Genomic DNA, 17,718 nt, shown 5'->3' with positions numbered 1-17,718 from the left:
AGAGTAGCCCCTGCTCATCGCAACTAGAGGAAGCCTACGCACAGCTATGAAGACCCAGTGCAGCCAAAAATAAATTTAAAAACAAAAACAAAAATTATACTTGAAGAATGTAGCATATCTTTTCCAGAATCAAGTAAACAAAAATAATCAGAGGTACAGACAATCTGAACCATACGAATAATATGCTTGAGCATTAGCTATTTATAGTGCTTTATACCCAACCGAGAAAGAACACATTCTTTATAAGCACACACGGCACACCTACCAAAACAGACCAATCACTGGCCATGTAGGAAGCCTCAATAAATTCCCAGGGATCATATCATACTTCTACCATGTTGTAATAAAATACAAATTTTTAAAAAATCCTATACATTTGGAAACATAAAAATGTATTGCTATATTTAAAATAAAAGATAAGGGAAACAGTACATGTCAATATTTGTGGAACAAAGCAAAAGTAGTTCTTGACAGAAAAATTATGGTTTAAATGAGTGCATTTATCAGAATATTCGAAAGGTTAATCATAAACCAGTTGCTCTTATTTTTCTTCCTCCTATTCTTCTTCCTTTCCTTCTTTCCCCTTCTAAACAATTCAGTCCTAAAGCCATAGGCATCTGCACAGAATGAGAAGGGAAATGCTGAGGCTCATAGCAGGCCTACAGAACCCAAGCAAGGTGACAAAAGTGTCTGCAAAAGAGGGCTGCCCTGCAGAGGGACTCAGAGCCTGATCACATATGGAGAGGTGACCTGTCATGGAGTGTTAGAGCCTGAACAGGGCAAGGAAGATGTGTGTACCGTTCTGGAAATCAACAAGAACAAGACAGGAACCCAAATAAGAAGATGGGTAAAGGAAACAAACGGGCAGAAACTAAAAAACCAAAAGATGAAAAACATTAAGGAAATGCGAAACTCATTAATAATTAGAGAAATGCAAATTAAATTAACAATCATTTTATACCTGATGGAATGGCAAAAGTTAGGAAGCTGCTAGTGTCAGGAAATGACAAGAATGTGGAGATTCAAAAACCCTCCTGTATCTCTGGTGGGACGATTTATTGTTCTGTGAGAGCTGACTTGCAGTACTTAGTCATATTAAGTGTATGTATACACTATGAGCCACCAATTCAAATCCTGACTTAACACCCCTAAGCAATTCTCTCTTAAGTCCATAAAGGGGACTTGTACCAGGATGCTATCAGTGATGTTGTTTGTGGTAGCATAAAAATAGAGGTAACAAGGCTATTTACCACTAGAAGAAGAGACAGGTAAAATAAATAAATAAATAAAAATAAAAAATTAAAACCATGGCAGGTATGAACACTGTAGTACTCCATGCAGTAGACAGAAGCAATGAATTAGATGAACAAATAGCAATATTAAGTGGCTCTTAAAAATACAGTGCTGAGTAATAGAATGAGTTTTTTTTTTTTTTTTTTTTTTTGCGGTATGTGGGTCTCTCACTGTTGTGGCCTCTCCCGCTGCGGAGCACAGGCTCCAGACGCGCAGGCTCAATGGCCATGGCTCACGGGCCCAGCCACTCCACGGTATGTGGGATCTTCCCGGGCCGGGGCACGAACCCGTGTCCCCTGCATCGGCAGGTGGACTCTCAACCACTGCGCCACCAGGGAAGCCCTAGAAGGAGATTTTTAACACGATACCACTTATAGAAATTTAAAATACTTGCACAAAAATTACATTTAAAGAAACACATATAAACAAAGAAATACACATTAAACATATTAGATTGACTTCCTTTTGGGGAGGCAATGGACAAGATCCAAGGAAAGAATAAATAAATAAGAGAGAGACCTTCCATGGCCCAAATTAATGCATTAAAAACCATGGACTTTGATTAACTCAACCTTCTGTATCTGAGGTCCAATTGTGAGGAATGGGGAGGCAAGGGAATCCAAGTGGTCAACAGCATTAAAAAAGAAAGTTACTCAACCTTACTAGTAGTAAGGTAAATGTAAAAACTGTACCATTTTAACCTAACTCGCACAAACACACACTCTAAAAGGATGACAGCATCCAATGCTGGCTAGGATGTGAAGAGGAAACATTCATGTATTGCTATTTGGAAAGCGAACTGCCTTTTGCAAGGTAGTGTTCTGGCAATGGCTATTAAACTTTAAAATACTTAGGATATTCCCTGGTGATCCAGTGGTTAGGACTCAAAGCTCTCACTGCTGGGGCTCCAGGTTCGATACCTGGTTGGGGAACTAAAATCCCACAAGCTGTGCAGCGCAGCCAAAGAAAAAAATTTAAAAAGAAAATACTCATACACTGTGATCCTATATTTCCACATTTAGAACTCAGCCCCATAGGGAGAGGAAGCACCAGTGTGGAAAGATATATGTATATACATACTTATTTCAGCATTATTTGTAGTGGCATAAAAAGTGGAAATAAGAGAAGGACCATCAATAATTCTTAATAGGGAATTGGTTGAATAAATAAGTTATATACACAGTATGGAATACTGTACAGCTGTTAAGGGAATAAGTTAAATCTATATCTTTTGACCTAAGGAAAGACCATGAGGTACCTACTTCTTACCAAGTAAGAAGAGTATTTTGACTGGTACAGTCCCAGTTTTGTAAAAATACCAACACCTACATATATATATTCATATATTTCCATAATCATTGCAATAGTTGTAAAAGATATAGACACATTGGTTACCAACATGAAATAGGCAGAAAGGGGGTTAGAGAAGATTATTATTGTTTCCTTCAAACCTTTTAACATGTTTTCAAGGGTTGCGGAAAGCATGCGCTATTTGTATATTCTTAAAATTTAATATTGTATTTTTAAAATTTGCATGGAAATGAATCATCATCAATTACAGATTCAAGAGCAGAGGTAGAAGCTGGATTCATCTTTGGACTCTGTGGAGTACATTGCCGATACCACCTCACTAGGTGCTGGAAGTTTTTAAAAACCAAGTGCTCAGGATTTCCCTGGTGGTGCAGTGGTTAAGAATCCGCCTGCCAATGCAGGGGACACGGGTTCGATCCCTGATCCAGGAAGATCCCACATGCCACGAAGCAACTAAGCCTGTGTGCCACAACTACTGAGCCTCTCTAGAGCCTCTCTAGGGCCACTCTAGAGCCTCCACTCTGCGAGACACAACTATTGAGCCCGTGTGCCACAACTACTGAAGCCCGTGCGTCTAGATCCCGTGCTCTGCAACAAGAGAAGACACCGCAATGAGAAGCCCGCACACCACAACGAAGACCTGCTCGCCGCAACTAGAGACAGCCCACATGCAACAACGAAGACCCAATGCAGCCAAAAATAAAATTAAAAAAAAAATTTTTTAATGTTCTATATTAAAAAAAAAACTCAGGGATCAAAATGTATTGGATCAATGAATGAATGAATGGAATAAGAGACTAAATGAGTGAGTAGTGAGTGAGTAAGTTTATGCTTGGGGGCACAGTAATTATAGAAATAGTATAATATAGGTATGGGTATGACAAGCAATTCTGTGAAGAGGTAGTGAAATAGAATCAAAATCTCCTGAAAATCATCCTACCTATTCCCATTCCACTTTTAGGATTGACCTTTTCCTTATAGATGCAGAGAAGCAGAAAATAGAGAAGGAAATTGTCTACAAGGTAATTATTGAGGAATTTCACCAACAGCCCGTTCCCAATGCCCATCATATCTAGCTGACACAGTACACCTGAAATTCCCCCTTTAGAGAGTCATTCCTTTGACCTCCTTTCCCTCTAATCCTCTTTTAAAAGTACATTAAGAAATGTGTTAACAATGCTTACAATAAATATCAAATATGTACAGTAGAGAAATGGGAGATATGGAGTAAGGAAAGGCTTTTTGATACAATCAGAATGTTCAAAAGTTTGTAGCAAATTTTCCTCCCTTTCCTAATACTAAGAAAAGTACAAATAGCATTAACAGCTTTGAACATTAGATAGTATAATAAAAGATGATCATTTTCATTGTCCAAGAAATGCCTTATACTTCAGGAAATTCTTACTTTGTTCGTGTCCAAGTCTAATCTCCCTGGGAAAAGATCATTAATAGCAATTTTTCCTTTCAGACTTTTCAAAGGTCTTTTTTGTTCCTTATACTTTTCCACAGTGTCAGATGATTCTCCAGTAGTTTCTTCACAGTGATGATACTGCTTCTCCAATTGCTTAGTGAGCATCTGAACTTCCTGCTGGTGGCCTTCAGCTCTCTGCAGGGAAAAAAAAATAGATAAAACATCCTGATGGTCCATGATTTGTATTTTTCAAAACTATTTGCAAGTTCTACTTAGAACATTAAGTTACTAAAATAGATGAATGGGGAAGACATTTAAGAAGATTTGACATGTATAAGCTAGTTTTTAAAAAAGAAACAGAAAGGTTTGATATATAAAAATAAGACATTTTAGTGAGTACTGAGAAATAAAACTGTATAATGAATTTTAAGAGAGCAGAGCATAAAAAATTTGTAACTATACAATAAACAGACTACTGTGTAATAGGTTTTACTAACACATTGAATTTAAGCAATACCTATTTTCATCTGAATTTTAGGGTGAAGAGTCATGAAATTTTACTAAAATGATTTGGACATAACAAGGAGATACATCCACTTAAACTTGCTGAATCAATCTTTCCATAGACTTGACCAGTAAATTCAAACAAATGACTGACTTAATAATTTATTTAACTGCACTGACTGAACTGACCAGTGTTTGATCATGATGGAAACATTATCCTCATCACACCACTATTTTTAAGCTAGCATTCATTGAGCTTACTGAACTGAAGCATTTATCATGTATTAATCCATTTAATCCTTACAACCATTCTGTGGGACAGGAACTAAACCTACCCCAACCCTACCCCCACTCCTGCCAAAATTTACAAATGAAACTGAGGCACAGAGAGCATAAGTAACCTGCCCAAGAGCACACAGTTGCTAATGGCAGAGCTGGGATTCATACCAGTCCTCTCAGCTCTTAACAAACACACTATACTACCTCTACTGTGATAATGGACATCCTCTTCCCTTTTATCACTATAGTAATAAAAATAAACTCAGAGCCACAGAGTTTACTAAATCAGCTAACATCAAAACCCACACCTTAAAACTAATTTGAAAGAGTAACTCATCTGTCAATACACTTACGGACTTCCAAGATTGCTCATTTGCACCAGTCTCCTGAATGCTCCCTTTCACACCTTCCTCTGTGGCTGGTATGGGTTCAACACTGTTGCTGGGAAGAGTAGACAACTGACTGAGGAATTTCTGATAGAGGGATGGCACAGTTTTAGTTTCCCATCTGAATGAATACGGAGGTCTGTCTAACTCAGGTAATTGTTTTTCCTTATGGATCAAATCTTGTTGACATTTATCCCAAATTTTCTGTCCATCTTTTGGTCCTTCAGAGTGAAAAATGTTGTCTCTCTCAAAGTTCTTGACCAGGATAGCTTCATCTTTGTCCTAAATATGCCGACACACATGTTAAACTTCCCATATGGAATTTAATATTGAGACATCTACTTCCCTCCTTTTGAAATAAAAGTATAGTCATAATACAAAGCTTCAGGAGAAAAGGCTCTCAATAGAAATAAAGAGTTACAGAGTCATAAGAGAGACAAGGACATACTCAAAAGGGTAAACTAGAACATCAAGAGGTATTAAAATATTATGTGGGGGCAGGTGGGGAGGGCAATAAAAATGATGTTATAGAGAAACTACTTTGAGAACATAGGAAATTTAGCTTAGAGAAGCAGCTGACCGAACTGCTCCAGTTTATGGAGGAACTGTTTACAGAATATTTTGAGCTAATAAATGTAGGAATAATGATAGAATTTTAAAACTCAACATTTTACTTCTCCTAAAAAAAATAACTGATTCAGGCAAGGATTGTCAATGAATGCTATGACTATTAAGTGAAAAGCTGGCAGGGAAATGGATATTTTCATAATGATTTAATTATGATTATAGAACATCATTTAATAGTAACAGCTTTGATAATGTAAAAGCATAAATAACTCACATTTCTTTCCCCCAACCTTTCCCTTTTAAGCACCCTGCTTCCACTGTAAACAGGAAAAAAATAAAAGATAATGCTTGTACTTCTCCTTCCCCCGACTTCTCCCAGGAATATTCTGCCTTTATAAATTCGAGTCTTCTTTTCACCTCTTGCCACCTTCTATTCTGAAAACTGTAACAAGTTTAGTTTCTGGGCTTTTTGTCATGTGAAACTGGGAAATAGAAGGGGAGCTAGAGTTGTTGAAGTAATGATGGGTTTGTCTCACTAAAAGCCCAGAAAAAAGAGGTAGAATAAAAGAGCAGTGGAAGAAAAGGTCAGAGCTACATGGACTCTGGTGTGGGAGAGGTTTTCGGAGATGTGACAGATAAGTCAGAGAAGTCAAAAACATGGAAAGTGTTACTGTGAATTACTTGAAAGAGGTGATTAAAAATTGGAATTACTTTAAACTCTGAAAGTAGTTGCTGAATTTTTTTAAGTAGAACTCCTCACAGTAAGGGGATCATGATGGGCCTTATTTTACATTCAGAATATATAATAAACAGTTTGGGTCCGTGGATTTCAAAATAAACTTTTACCACTTCCTTGACAGTAGTCCATCTCCCATCCTCCTCCAACATTCTTCCATAAAACTTCCATTCATCCTGTGAATTGCTATCTACTAGGGAGCAGGATAACCTCTTCCTTCTAAACCCAACTCATGCCGTAATTCTAGATTTCAATGTCCATGTAGATGATCCACCAGTTTAGTTTTGTGACTCCTGTGCTTCAGTTTCAATGACTTTCACCTACATCCCTATTCAATCCTTATACCCAACTCCAAAAACCCAGATGTTGTCAGCAACAGGAACTAACCCATACCAGAAATTTAAAACTTGAATATTTCACTCTCTAACCACCACCTCCTCCCATTTCTCTCAAAGCTCCATTCCCTCTAACCTTTTCTTTAGTATCACAGAGACCTTCAGATCTGCCTTGCACTTTTTCTCCATACCTCAGAAACTCTTCCAGTCTGCCATGCTGTACTGCTTCCTTTTATCCTCCATAAGAAGAAGACCAATAAACCACTCAACATTTGCCAATTATCATCTGGAGTAACACAAGGTAATAAAAAATCCTGTTTCTTCAAAAATCAATCAAAAGTTGTTCTCACCTTCATCATGAAACTGTCTTCTTGTTCTTTCATACTCATATAAGGGGTGAATCTGTTAACACCTGCTAACTTTTTCTCCAAAAGGTCTACTTTTCGCTCGGCTTTTTTTCTTTCAATCAGATGTACTCTGTGTAAGATATTGGCAGGTAATGATATCTTGAAACCAATTTTCAAATTTCAATTAAAATAATAAAAAGAAATATCCCCCATTTAAAGTATATTAAACATGTGTATCAAGTAAAAATGTATTTCTTATGAAAAGAGCTGTGCAGTTACCCAACTATTTCTAGGGAGAGACAAGAAATGGTAGAGAAATGAAGAGAACAACAATCCAGTGTTAAGTACTGTAGTCGTTCCCCTGGGGGAGGTCAATTTTGAAACCATCCTTTTCAAGAGGAAATTTGAGTATGAATATCTGTCTGCTACTATGGTAATATTGTGATGATCAGGAGGTTCCACATGTGTACAAGCACAGTGGGCCTCTGTATTCGAGGGTTCCACATCCATGGATTCAACCAACCATGGATTGAAAATATTCACAAAGATTCTTTTCAGAAGGTTCCAAAAAGCAAAACTTAAATTTGCCTCACACCAGCAACCATTTACATAGCATTTACATAGTATTAGGTATTAGAAGTAATCTAGAGATGATTTAAAATACACAGGAGATGTGCATAGGTTATATGCAAATACTATACTATTTCATATAAGGGATTTAGCATCTGCAGATATTGGTACCCTCAGGGGTCCTGGAACCATCTCCTGTAGACACCGAGGGACAAGGGATGAGGGAGAAATGTACTCCCATTCTAGTAACACTTGCATGGGTTCTTCAACTGAATCCCTGAATGGGGTTGCACGAGGGGTAAAGGAATTAGAAATATTAATATAGCAATAGAGAATAGAATATGTAAAAATTTGTTTTATTATCAAATATACAAACAGTTAATTATTTGCTTCTTGTTTTGATTAACCATTGGTAGGCATCGGTAACGTTTTCTACCTTGAGGCTAGGTTAAAGTTTCAGTTCATCTTCCATGCTTTTTATGTTCTCTTCTATCTAAGATTTGCATCCTACAGAATTAGTGAATTTGAGTCAGATCAAAGAAATTATCTGAATTATCTAAAGAGAAAATTTTAATTAAAAAAATTATATTAGAAACATGTAGGTCACACTCAAAATGTCTGACACCTGCAACTGTAGTCTTAGAATGAGAGTAGACACAGAATGGGACAGAAACAATATTTAAAAAATAATAATTCCCAAGAATTTTCGAAACCTGATGAAAGACATCAATTGATAGATTCAGTAAGTTCTGCAAATCCTAAGCAGGATAGATACAAATAAATAAATAAATAAATAAATAAATAAAAGGGACATTTTATATTAATAAAAGTGACAATTCAACAGAAAGATATAGACATCCTATATTAGAATGCAAATAGTTTCAAAATACATAAAGCAAAAGTTGAACAAAAAGTGAGAGGCACAATCATAATTGGAGATTTCAACATACCTCTTTCAGTAACCAATAGAACAAAAGCAAAATGTGCTGGGTCTGAAAATTTATTCCCAACTGCACTAAATGCAAAGAGAGGACAGCTAAAGGGGCTGAGGACCAGATAGGGCCTAAGAACAATCCTTTGTCCCAAGTTTCCTCCAGAGTTCACTCCATAGGAACAGCTTCCAATTCTCTTCCTCTTCAACATGAACATAAATATGAAAAAAAAATGTGTATGGTATGCTACATAGCCATCTTCCTTGTTGGCATCAAAGACAAAACAAAAAGTCCTGAGTGACTCACTCTACAGCCGTATTAAAAATTGTGCTGAAGAGTCTGCAATGCTTGGTCAGCTGTTAGGAGTTAAACTATAGACCAACTTCAGGTGGTAGCTTATCACTGAGAAGATAATTATTGGAATGATGAATTTCTTTTAAACAGTTCTTCATTTGAACTTTGTCAGTCTTCTTTTTTCATACACTGCACAACCAGAAAGAAAGGAAATCCTACTCTCCCTCTTGCTAGCCTTTAATTTTAATAATTTCTCAGCCTGAGTAAAGGTTTGTTTTATCACTTAGTTTTAAGATCCTATATAGTTTCTTTTTAAAAGAGATTTTGGAAATGCAAGACCCAGAAGAAACTTCAACCTATTCATTGAGGCAATATATACTAACTAATGTAGAATAGAAACAGCTTCACATCTGAATACAACAGCTTTTCATATTGTATGACTAACTTAAATATTATTCATATTATAAGAGGGAAAATTAATGACTTTGTTTCTCCTCCTATCAACCAAGTGCACATGATCACATATCTCCTCTGTCTGTAAACCAATTAAGTAACCACGGGTCTAAGAATAACGCATTGTATAAAGGACAAAACCACACAATCATCCCAATAAATGCAGAAAAATCATTTGACAAAATCCAACACATTTTAGTGATAAAAACACTCAACAAACGTAGAAGCGAATTTCCTCAACCTGATAAAGGACATCTACAAAAAACCCATAGCTGAAAACGTATTTAATGGTAAAAGACTGAACCCCCCCCCACCACCACCTAAGATCAAGAACAAAAGAAGGATGTCTGTTTCTCACGACTTTCTTTCAATACTGCACTGGAAGTTTGAGTCAAGGCAATAGACAAGAAAAATAACTTAAAAGCATCCAGATTAGAAAGGAAGAAGTAATACCTCAACATAATAAAGGCTGTATATGACAAACCCACAGCAACACACAACATCATACTCAATGGTGAAAAGCTGAAAGCATTCCTTCTAAGATCAGGAACAAGATAAGTATGCCCACTCTTGCCACTTTTATTCAACATAGGTTTGGAAATCCTAGGCACAGAAATCAGAGAAGATAAAGAAATAAAAGGAATCCAAATTCAAAAGGAAGAAATAAAACTGTCACTGTTTGCAGATGACATGATACTATATATACAAAATCCTAAAAACACCACCAGAAAACTACTAGAGCTCATCAATGAATTTGGTAAAGATGTAAGATAAAAATTAAAATAAAGAAATCTGTTGCATTTCTATACACTAAATAAACTATCAGAAAGAGAAATTAAGGAAACAATCCCATTACCACCACATCAAAAAGAAAAAAATGCCTAGAAATAAACCTACCAAAAATTATGAGACACCGATGAAAGAAATTGAAGACAACACAACAGATGGAAAGATATCCCATGTTCTTGGATCAAAAGAATTAATATTATTTAACATGAGCATACTAACCAAGGCAGTCTACAGATTCAATGCAATATCTATCTAATTACCAATGGCATTATTCACAGAACTAGAACAAATAATTTTAAAATTTGTATGTAAACACAAAAGACCCCAAATAGCCAAAACGATCTTGGGAAAGAAGAACAGAGCTGGAGGAATCATGTTCCCTGACTTCAGACTATACTACAAAGCTACAGTAATCCAAACAGTATGGTACTGGCACAAAAACAGACATGTAGACCAATGGAATAGGATAGCAAGCCCAGAAATAAACCCATGCACTTATGGTCTATTAAGCTACTACAGAGGAGGAAAGAATATACAATGGAGGAAAGACAGTCTCTTCAATAAGTGGTGCTGGGAAAACTGGACAGCTACATGTAAAAGAATGAAATTAGAACATCCTCTAATACCATATATAAAAATAAACTCAAAATGGATTAAAGACCTAAATGTAACACCAGATACCATAAAATCCCTAGAGGAAAACATAGGCAGAATGCTCTTCGTCATAAATCACAGCAATAATTTTTTGGATGGGTCTCCTACAGTAATGGAAATAAAAGCAAAAATAAGCAAATGGTACCTAGTTAAACTTAAAATCTTTTGCACAGCAAATGAAACCATAAACAAAACGAAAAGACAACCTACAGATTGGGAAAAAGTATTTGCAAATGATGTGACTGACAAGGGTTTAATTTCCAAAATATACAAACAGCTCATATAGCTCAATATCAAAAAAACAAAAAACCCAATTAAAAAAAATGGGCAGAAGAGCTAAATAGACATTTCTCCAAAGAAGACATACAGATGGCCAAAAGGCACATGAAAAGGTGCTCAATATCTCTAATTATTAGAGAAATGCAAACCAAAACTACAGTGAGGTATCACCTCTCACAGGTTAGAATGGCCATCATCAAAAAGTCTACAAATTATAAATGCTGGAGAGGGTGTGGAGAAAAAGGAACCCTCCTACACTGTGGGAACGTAAATTGGTGCAGCCACTATAGAGAACAGTATGGAGGCTCTTTAAAAAACTGAAAATAAAGTTACCATATGATCCAGCAATCCCACTCCTGGGCATATATCTGGAAAAGATGAAAACTTTAATTGGAAGAGATACATGTACCCCAATGTTCATAGCAGCACTATTTACAATAGCCAGGACATGGACAACTTAAACGTCCATCAACAGATGAATGGATAAAGAAGACGTGGTATATATATACAGTGGAATATTATTCAGCCATAAAAAAGAATGAAATAATGCCATTTGCAGCAACATGTATGGACATAGAGATTATCATGCCAAGTGAAGTAAGTCAGAAAGAGAAAGACAAATGCCATATGATATCACTTATATGTGGAATCTAAAAAAAATGATACAAATGAACTTATTTTAAAAACTCACAGCCATAGAAAACAAACTTATGGTTACCAAAGGGTGGAGGAGGGAGGATTAATTATGAGTTTGGGATTCACTGATGCACACCACTGTATATAAAATACACAACAAGGACCTACTGTATAGTACAGGAAACTATAGTAATATTTTGTAATAACTTATATGGGAAAAGAATCTGAAAAAGAATATATATATATATACCTATATCTATATCTATATATCACTTTGCTGTACACCTGAAACTAATACAACATTGTAAATAAACTATACTTCAATAAATAAATAAATAGAAAGGAAGAAGTAAATCTCTTTGCCAATAACATGGTCTTGTATAGAGAAAATCTTACAGAATACACACACAAACACACACACACAGGAAAACCTATAGGAGCTAATAAACAAGTTCAGCAAGGTTAGCAGGACACAAGACTGACATAGAAAAATCCACTATATTTCTATTCTCTGAAAATGAACAATCCAAAAACAAAATTAGGAAACAGTTCTCTTTCCAATGCATAAATAAGAATAAAATACTTAGAAATGAAGAAATAAATTTAACAAAAAAATGTAAGACATTCACTAAAAACTGCAAAATATTTTTTGAAAGAAATTAAAGACCTAAATAAATGGAAAGATGCCCCATATTCATGGATTAAAGACTTAATATGACAGTATTCCCCAAATTGATCTACAGATTCAACACAATCCCTATCAAAATCTCAGCTCCCTTTTTTACAGAAACCAACAAACCAATCTTAAAATTCATATCGAAAAGTAAGGGACCCAGAGTAGCCAAAACAGTCTTGAAAATAAAAAGAAAAAGTTTGAGGACTCACATTTCAAAACTTACTACAAAGCTACAGTAATTAGGACAGTGTGGTACTGGTATGAGAATAGACATATAGACCAGTGAAACAGAATTGAGAGTCCAGAATTAAATGAATACATTTATGGTCAATTGATTTTTTTTGCAAAATTGTCAAGACAACTCAATGGGAGAGAGAATAATCTTTTCAACATGTGGTGCTGGGACAACAAGTGGATCTTCATATGAAAAAGAATGAATTTGACTACTATACATAAAATAGATAACTAATAAGGACTTACTGTATAGTACAGGGAACTTTACTCAATACTCTGTAATGACCTATATGGGAAAAGAATCTAAAAAAGTGTGTATATGTATAACTGATTCACTTCACTGTACAGCAGAAACTAACACAACATTGTAAATCAACTATACTCCAATAAATTTTTTTAAAAACAGAATGAATTGGGACCCCCTAACTCACACTTACAGAAAAATTAGTCAAAATGCATAAATCGTACCAATGTTTTCTTAGGTCAGTCTCCCACGGCAATAAAAATAAAAGCAAAAATAAACAAATGGGACCTGATGAAACTAACAAGCTCTCGTACAGCAAAGGAAACCATAAACAAAATGAAAAGACAACCTACAGGATGGGAGAAAATATTTGTAAATGACGCGACCGACAAGGGCTTAATTTACAAAATATACAAACAGCTCACAGAACTCAACAACCAAAAAACAAACAATCCAATCGAAAAATGGGCAGAAGACCTAAATACATCTCTCCAAAGAAGACATATAGATGGCCAAAAAGCACATGAAAATATGCTTAACATCACTAATTATTAGAGAAATGCAAATCAAAAGTACAATGAGGTATCATCTCACATGGCTCAGAATGGCCATCATTAAAAAGTCCACAATTCATTAGGATTTATACTTAAGATATGAAAAACTATTACATATATATTTGTCTCCAATAAAAAGTTTTTTAAAAAGTCTACAAATAACAAATGCTGGAGAGGGTGTGGAGAAAAGGGAACCCTCCTACACTGTTGGTGCGAATGTAAATTGCTGCAGCCACTATGTAAAACAGTATGGAGGTTCCTCTAAAAACTAAAAATAGAGTTGCCCATATAATCCAGCAATCCCATTCCTGGGCATATATCTGGACAAAACTATAAAAAAGAATGAAATAATGCCATTTGTAGCAACATGAATGGACCTAGAGATTATCATACTAAGTCAGAAAGAGAAAGTCAAATACCATATGATATCACTTATATGTAGAATCTAAAAAAAGGGTACAAATGAACTTATCTACAAAACAGAAACAGATTCACAGACATAGAGAAGAGACTTGTGGTTGCCAAGGGGAAGGGAGTGTGGGGGAGGAATGGATTGGGAGTTTTTGATTAGCAGATGCAAACTATTATACATAGAATGGATAAACAAGGCCCTACTGTATAGCACAGGGAACTATATTCAATATCCTGTGATAAACCATAATAGAAAACTATATAAAATAGAATGTATGTATATGTATAACTTAATTTGCTGCACAGAAAAATTAACACAACATTGTAAATCAACTATACTTCAATAAAATAAAATTTTTTTAATTAGTCAAAATGGATCAAAGACAAAAATTTAAGTACTAAAACAATAACTATTAAAAGAAAACATACGTGTAAATCTTTGTGATACTGGATTAGGCAATGGTTTCTTTGATATAACACCAAAGACACAAATGACAACAACAAAAAAAAGATAAACTTCATCAAAATTAAAAGATTTTGGAAACCAGCCTGGAAGTTGCTCAGAAGTAACCTCAAAAAGTTAAACATAGGGTTACTTTACGACCCAGCAATTCTACTCCTAAGGCATATACCTAAGAGAAATAAAACATACAGTCATATAAAAACTCATATAAGAATGCTCATAGCAGCTTATTCATAAAGTCCCCTGCAAAGGAAACAACCCAATGTTCATCAACTGATGAATGGATAAATAAAATGTGGTGTATCCTTATGATGGAATATTATTCAGCAATACAAAAAATGAAGTACTGATTCATGCTAAACGGTGATGAATCTTGAAATCATTGCGCTAAATGAAAGAAGTCAGACACAGAGGCCGTATATTGTATGTATCATTTCATTCATATGAAATGTCCAGAAAAGGCAAGTCCACAGAGAAAGAAAGTAGATTGCCAGAGACTGGAGAAAGTGGAATGGGGAGTAACTCCTAACAGACATGGGGTTTCTTTAGGGGTTGATGGAAACATTCTGAAATTAGAGAGCGGTGATGCTTGCACAACCTTGTGAATATACTAAAAACTACTGAATTGTATATTGCAAAAGGGTGAATTTTAATGAAATGAAAATTATATCTCAGTGAAAAATGTTTTTTTAAATATAATTTTGAGTCTGTATTTAAAATTCCATTAGATTTAAATTCTGTGATCAATCAGGATATGAGGTTCATATATTATTTGCAAGCTTATGACAAATGACATTTTTGAAAACAAACTAGAAAATTCCCTACCTTAGAAGGTTTTCTAGTTCTATAATTCTTCTAGTTAGATCCCAGTTGCCTCTTTCAAGATTCTGAATATTGATGTTTTTCAAAGATTTAATTCTGGTGAGAGAAGCAACAAGTTCTTCTAGGTCCTTGATATCATCTTTCAGGGACATTATGTGGAATGACTGTTGCACATTCTTTTCTTTGTAACTTTCTAGCTCATTCTTCATCTCTTGCAATGAAGTTTCTTTTATGAAAAGTTTGTTTCGAAGATTTCTTAGCTAATGAGAAAGGAAAAGTGTTATTTAAAAATCATTTATAAATTTGGTTTTAGAAACTTCATGATTTTAAATCATTATGAGTATTTGTGTGTGTGTGTGTGTGTTAGTTTCTGCTTTATAACAAAGTGAATCAGTTATACATATACGTATGTCCCCATATCTCATCCCTCTTGCATCTCCCTCCCTCCCACCCTCCCTACCCCACCTGTCTAGGTGGTCACAAAGCACCTAGCTGATCTCCCTGTGCTATGCGGCTGCTTCCCACTAGCCAACTATTTTACGTTTGGTAGTGTATATATGTCCATGCCACTCTCTCACTTTGTCCCAGCTTACCCTATCCCTTCCCCGTAGTCTCAAGTCCATTCTCTAGTAGGTCTGCGTCTTTATTCCCGTCTTGCCCCTAGGTTCTTCATGACCTTTTTTTTTTTTTTTTAGATTCCATATATATGTGTTAGCATACGGTATTTGTTTTTTTCTTTCTGACTTACTTCACTCTGTATGACAGACTCTAAGTCCATCCACCTCACTACAATTAACTCAATTTCGTTTTGCTTTATGGCTGAGTAATATTCCATTGTATATATGTGCCACATCTTCTTTATCCATTCATTTGTTGATGGACACTTAGGTTGCTTCCATGTCCTGACTATTGTAAATAGAGCTGCAATGAACATTTTGGTACATGACTCTTTTTGAATTATGGTTTTCTCAGGGTATATGCCCAGTAGTGGGATTATTATGAGTATTTAAATTATACATTATTATACAATAAAATGAAGACTTCTGAATCTCCTAACAGTAAATTCCAATGTTAAATACATTTTAAAAATCATGTCAAATTGACACATAGGGTTTGGAATAAGTGATTTTATTCTCATCAACATTAACTTTGTTTAAATCTTGTTATAAAAGTAAATTAGACAAATAATTAATTTTATAATTTCTAGCAGAAAAGAAATACTTTATGCTTTGGCTGTGGATGTTTTGTTTTATGATGGGTTGTAAAAGGGAATGTGGTCACAGGCCGCTCTTCTAAAGAGCAGCCTATGTTTATACCACTTGGTTCCTGGCCTTATTTGTGCTGATCAGAGAAATGGGTAGAGGGAAGAGTCAAGAGAAAGAGCCAGGCTTAAATTGATTATATATATATATTTTAAGGCAACTAAAGGAAAGAAGAGATCATAAAGCTATAAAGAGAACCAAGAATTATATGAGACATCACATGACATAAAAGAGCCACCAATGGCTGCCACTGGGGGAAGAGTCCAAAAAGGATCGGAGAGGCAAGGGGCACAGCTGCTGTGAGGTAAGTTATTTATCTCTTGGTAGCCATGTAAAAAGTCTCTGCTCTTCTACCTGATAAGTGAAGAAAGTTCACTAGATGAAGAAAATTGAGGCACTGCTGACATTCAAGGGTCAATTATCTTTTAATTTAATCTAATTTGTTCAAATTTCTTAATAGGCTGTGTGTAAACCTGATGAACTAGTAAGAAAGTAAAGCCAAATTTCTTCTTTTTATTGTTATTTAAAAAAAATTTTATTGGAGTATAGTTGGAGAGTTCCCTGTGCTGTACAGTAGGTCCTCATTAGTTATCTATTTTATACATAGTATCAATAGTGTATATATGTCAATCCCAATCTCCCAATTAATCCCACCTGCCCCTTCCCCCTTGGTACCCATACATTTGTTCTCTACATCTGTGTCTCTATTTCTGCTTTGTAAATAAGATCTTCTATACCAATTTTTTCAGATTCCACATGTATGCATTAATATACAATATTTGTTTTTCTCTTTCTGACTTTACTTCACTCTGTATGACAGTATTTAAGTCCATTCACGTCTCCACAAATGACTCAATTTTGTTCTTTTTTATGGCTGAATAATATTCCATTGTATATATGTACCACATCTTCTTTATCCATTCCTCTGTTGATGGACATTTAGATTGTTTCCATGTCCTGGCTATTGTAAATAGTGCTGCAATGAACATTGGGGTGCATGTGTCTTCTTTTTTTTAATATAAATTTATTTATTTATTTTTGGCTGTGTTGGGTCTTCGTTGCTGCACGCAGTCTTTTTATCTAGTTGTGGCGAGTGGAGGCTACTCTTCTTTGCAGTGTGCAGGCTTTTCATTGCAGTGGCTTTTCTTGTTGTGGAGCACGGGCTCTAGGAGTGCAGGCTTCAGTAGTTGTGGTGTGCAGGCTCAGCAGTTGTGGCTCACAGACTCTAGAGCACAGGCTCAGTAGTTGTGGCACACAGGCTTAGTTGCTCCGCGGC

The 17,718-nt window shown here is 35.4% G+C and overlaps 1 protein-coding gene across 1 annotated transcript in view; it reads right to left on the bottom strand.

Annotated features, from left to right (window-relative positions):
- The window catches only part of LOC307182309 (uncharacterized protein), a gene marked incomplete at its 5' end in the record, with an annotated part of 42,156 nt that overhangs the window by 8,601 nt on the left and 15,837 nt on the right, over positions 1-17,718 (bottom strand). The window contains 4 exons of the mRNA XM_079913565.1: positions 4,010-4,210; positions 5,152-5,466; positions 7,173-7,299; positions 15,184-15,440. Of these exons, the coding sequence (XP_079769691.1) occupies positions 4,010-4,210; positions 5,152-5,466; positions 7,173-7,299; positions 15,184-15,440 (900 nt within the window). The remainder of the gene's footprint in view (positions 1-4,009; positions 4,211-5,151; positions 5,467-7,172; positions 7,300-15,183; positions 15,441-17,718) is intronic.

Source organism: Stenella coeruleoalba (assembly GCF_951394435.1).
Source record: "Stenella coeruleoalba genome assembly, chromosome: 2".
Lineage (NCBI taxonomy): Eukaryota > Metazoa > Chordata > Mammalia > Artiodactyla > Delphinidae > Stenella > Stenella coeruleoalba.
Note: the sequence above shows the minus strand (reverse complement) of the source record. Positions and strands in the feature narration are given on the sequence as shown.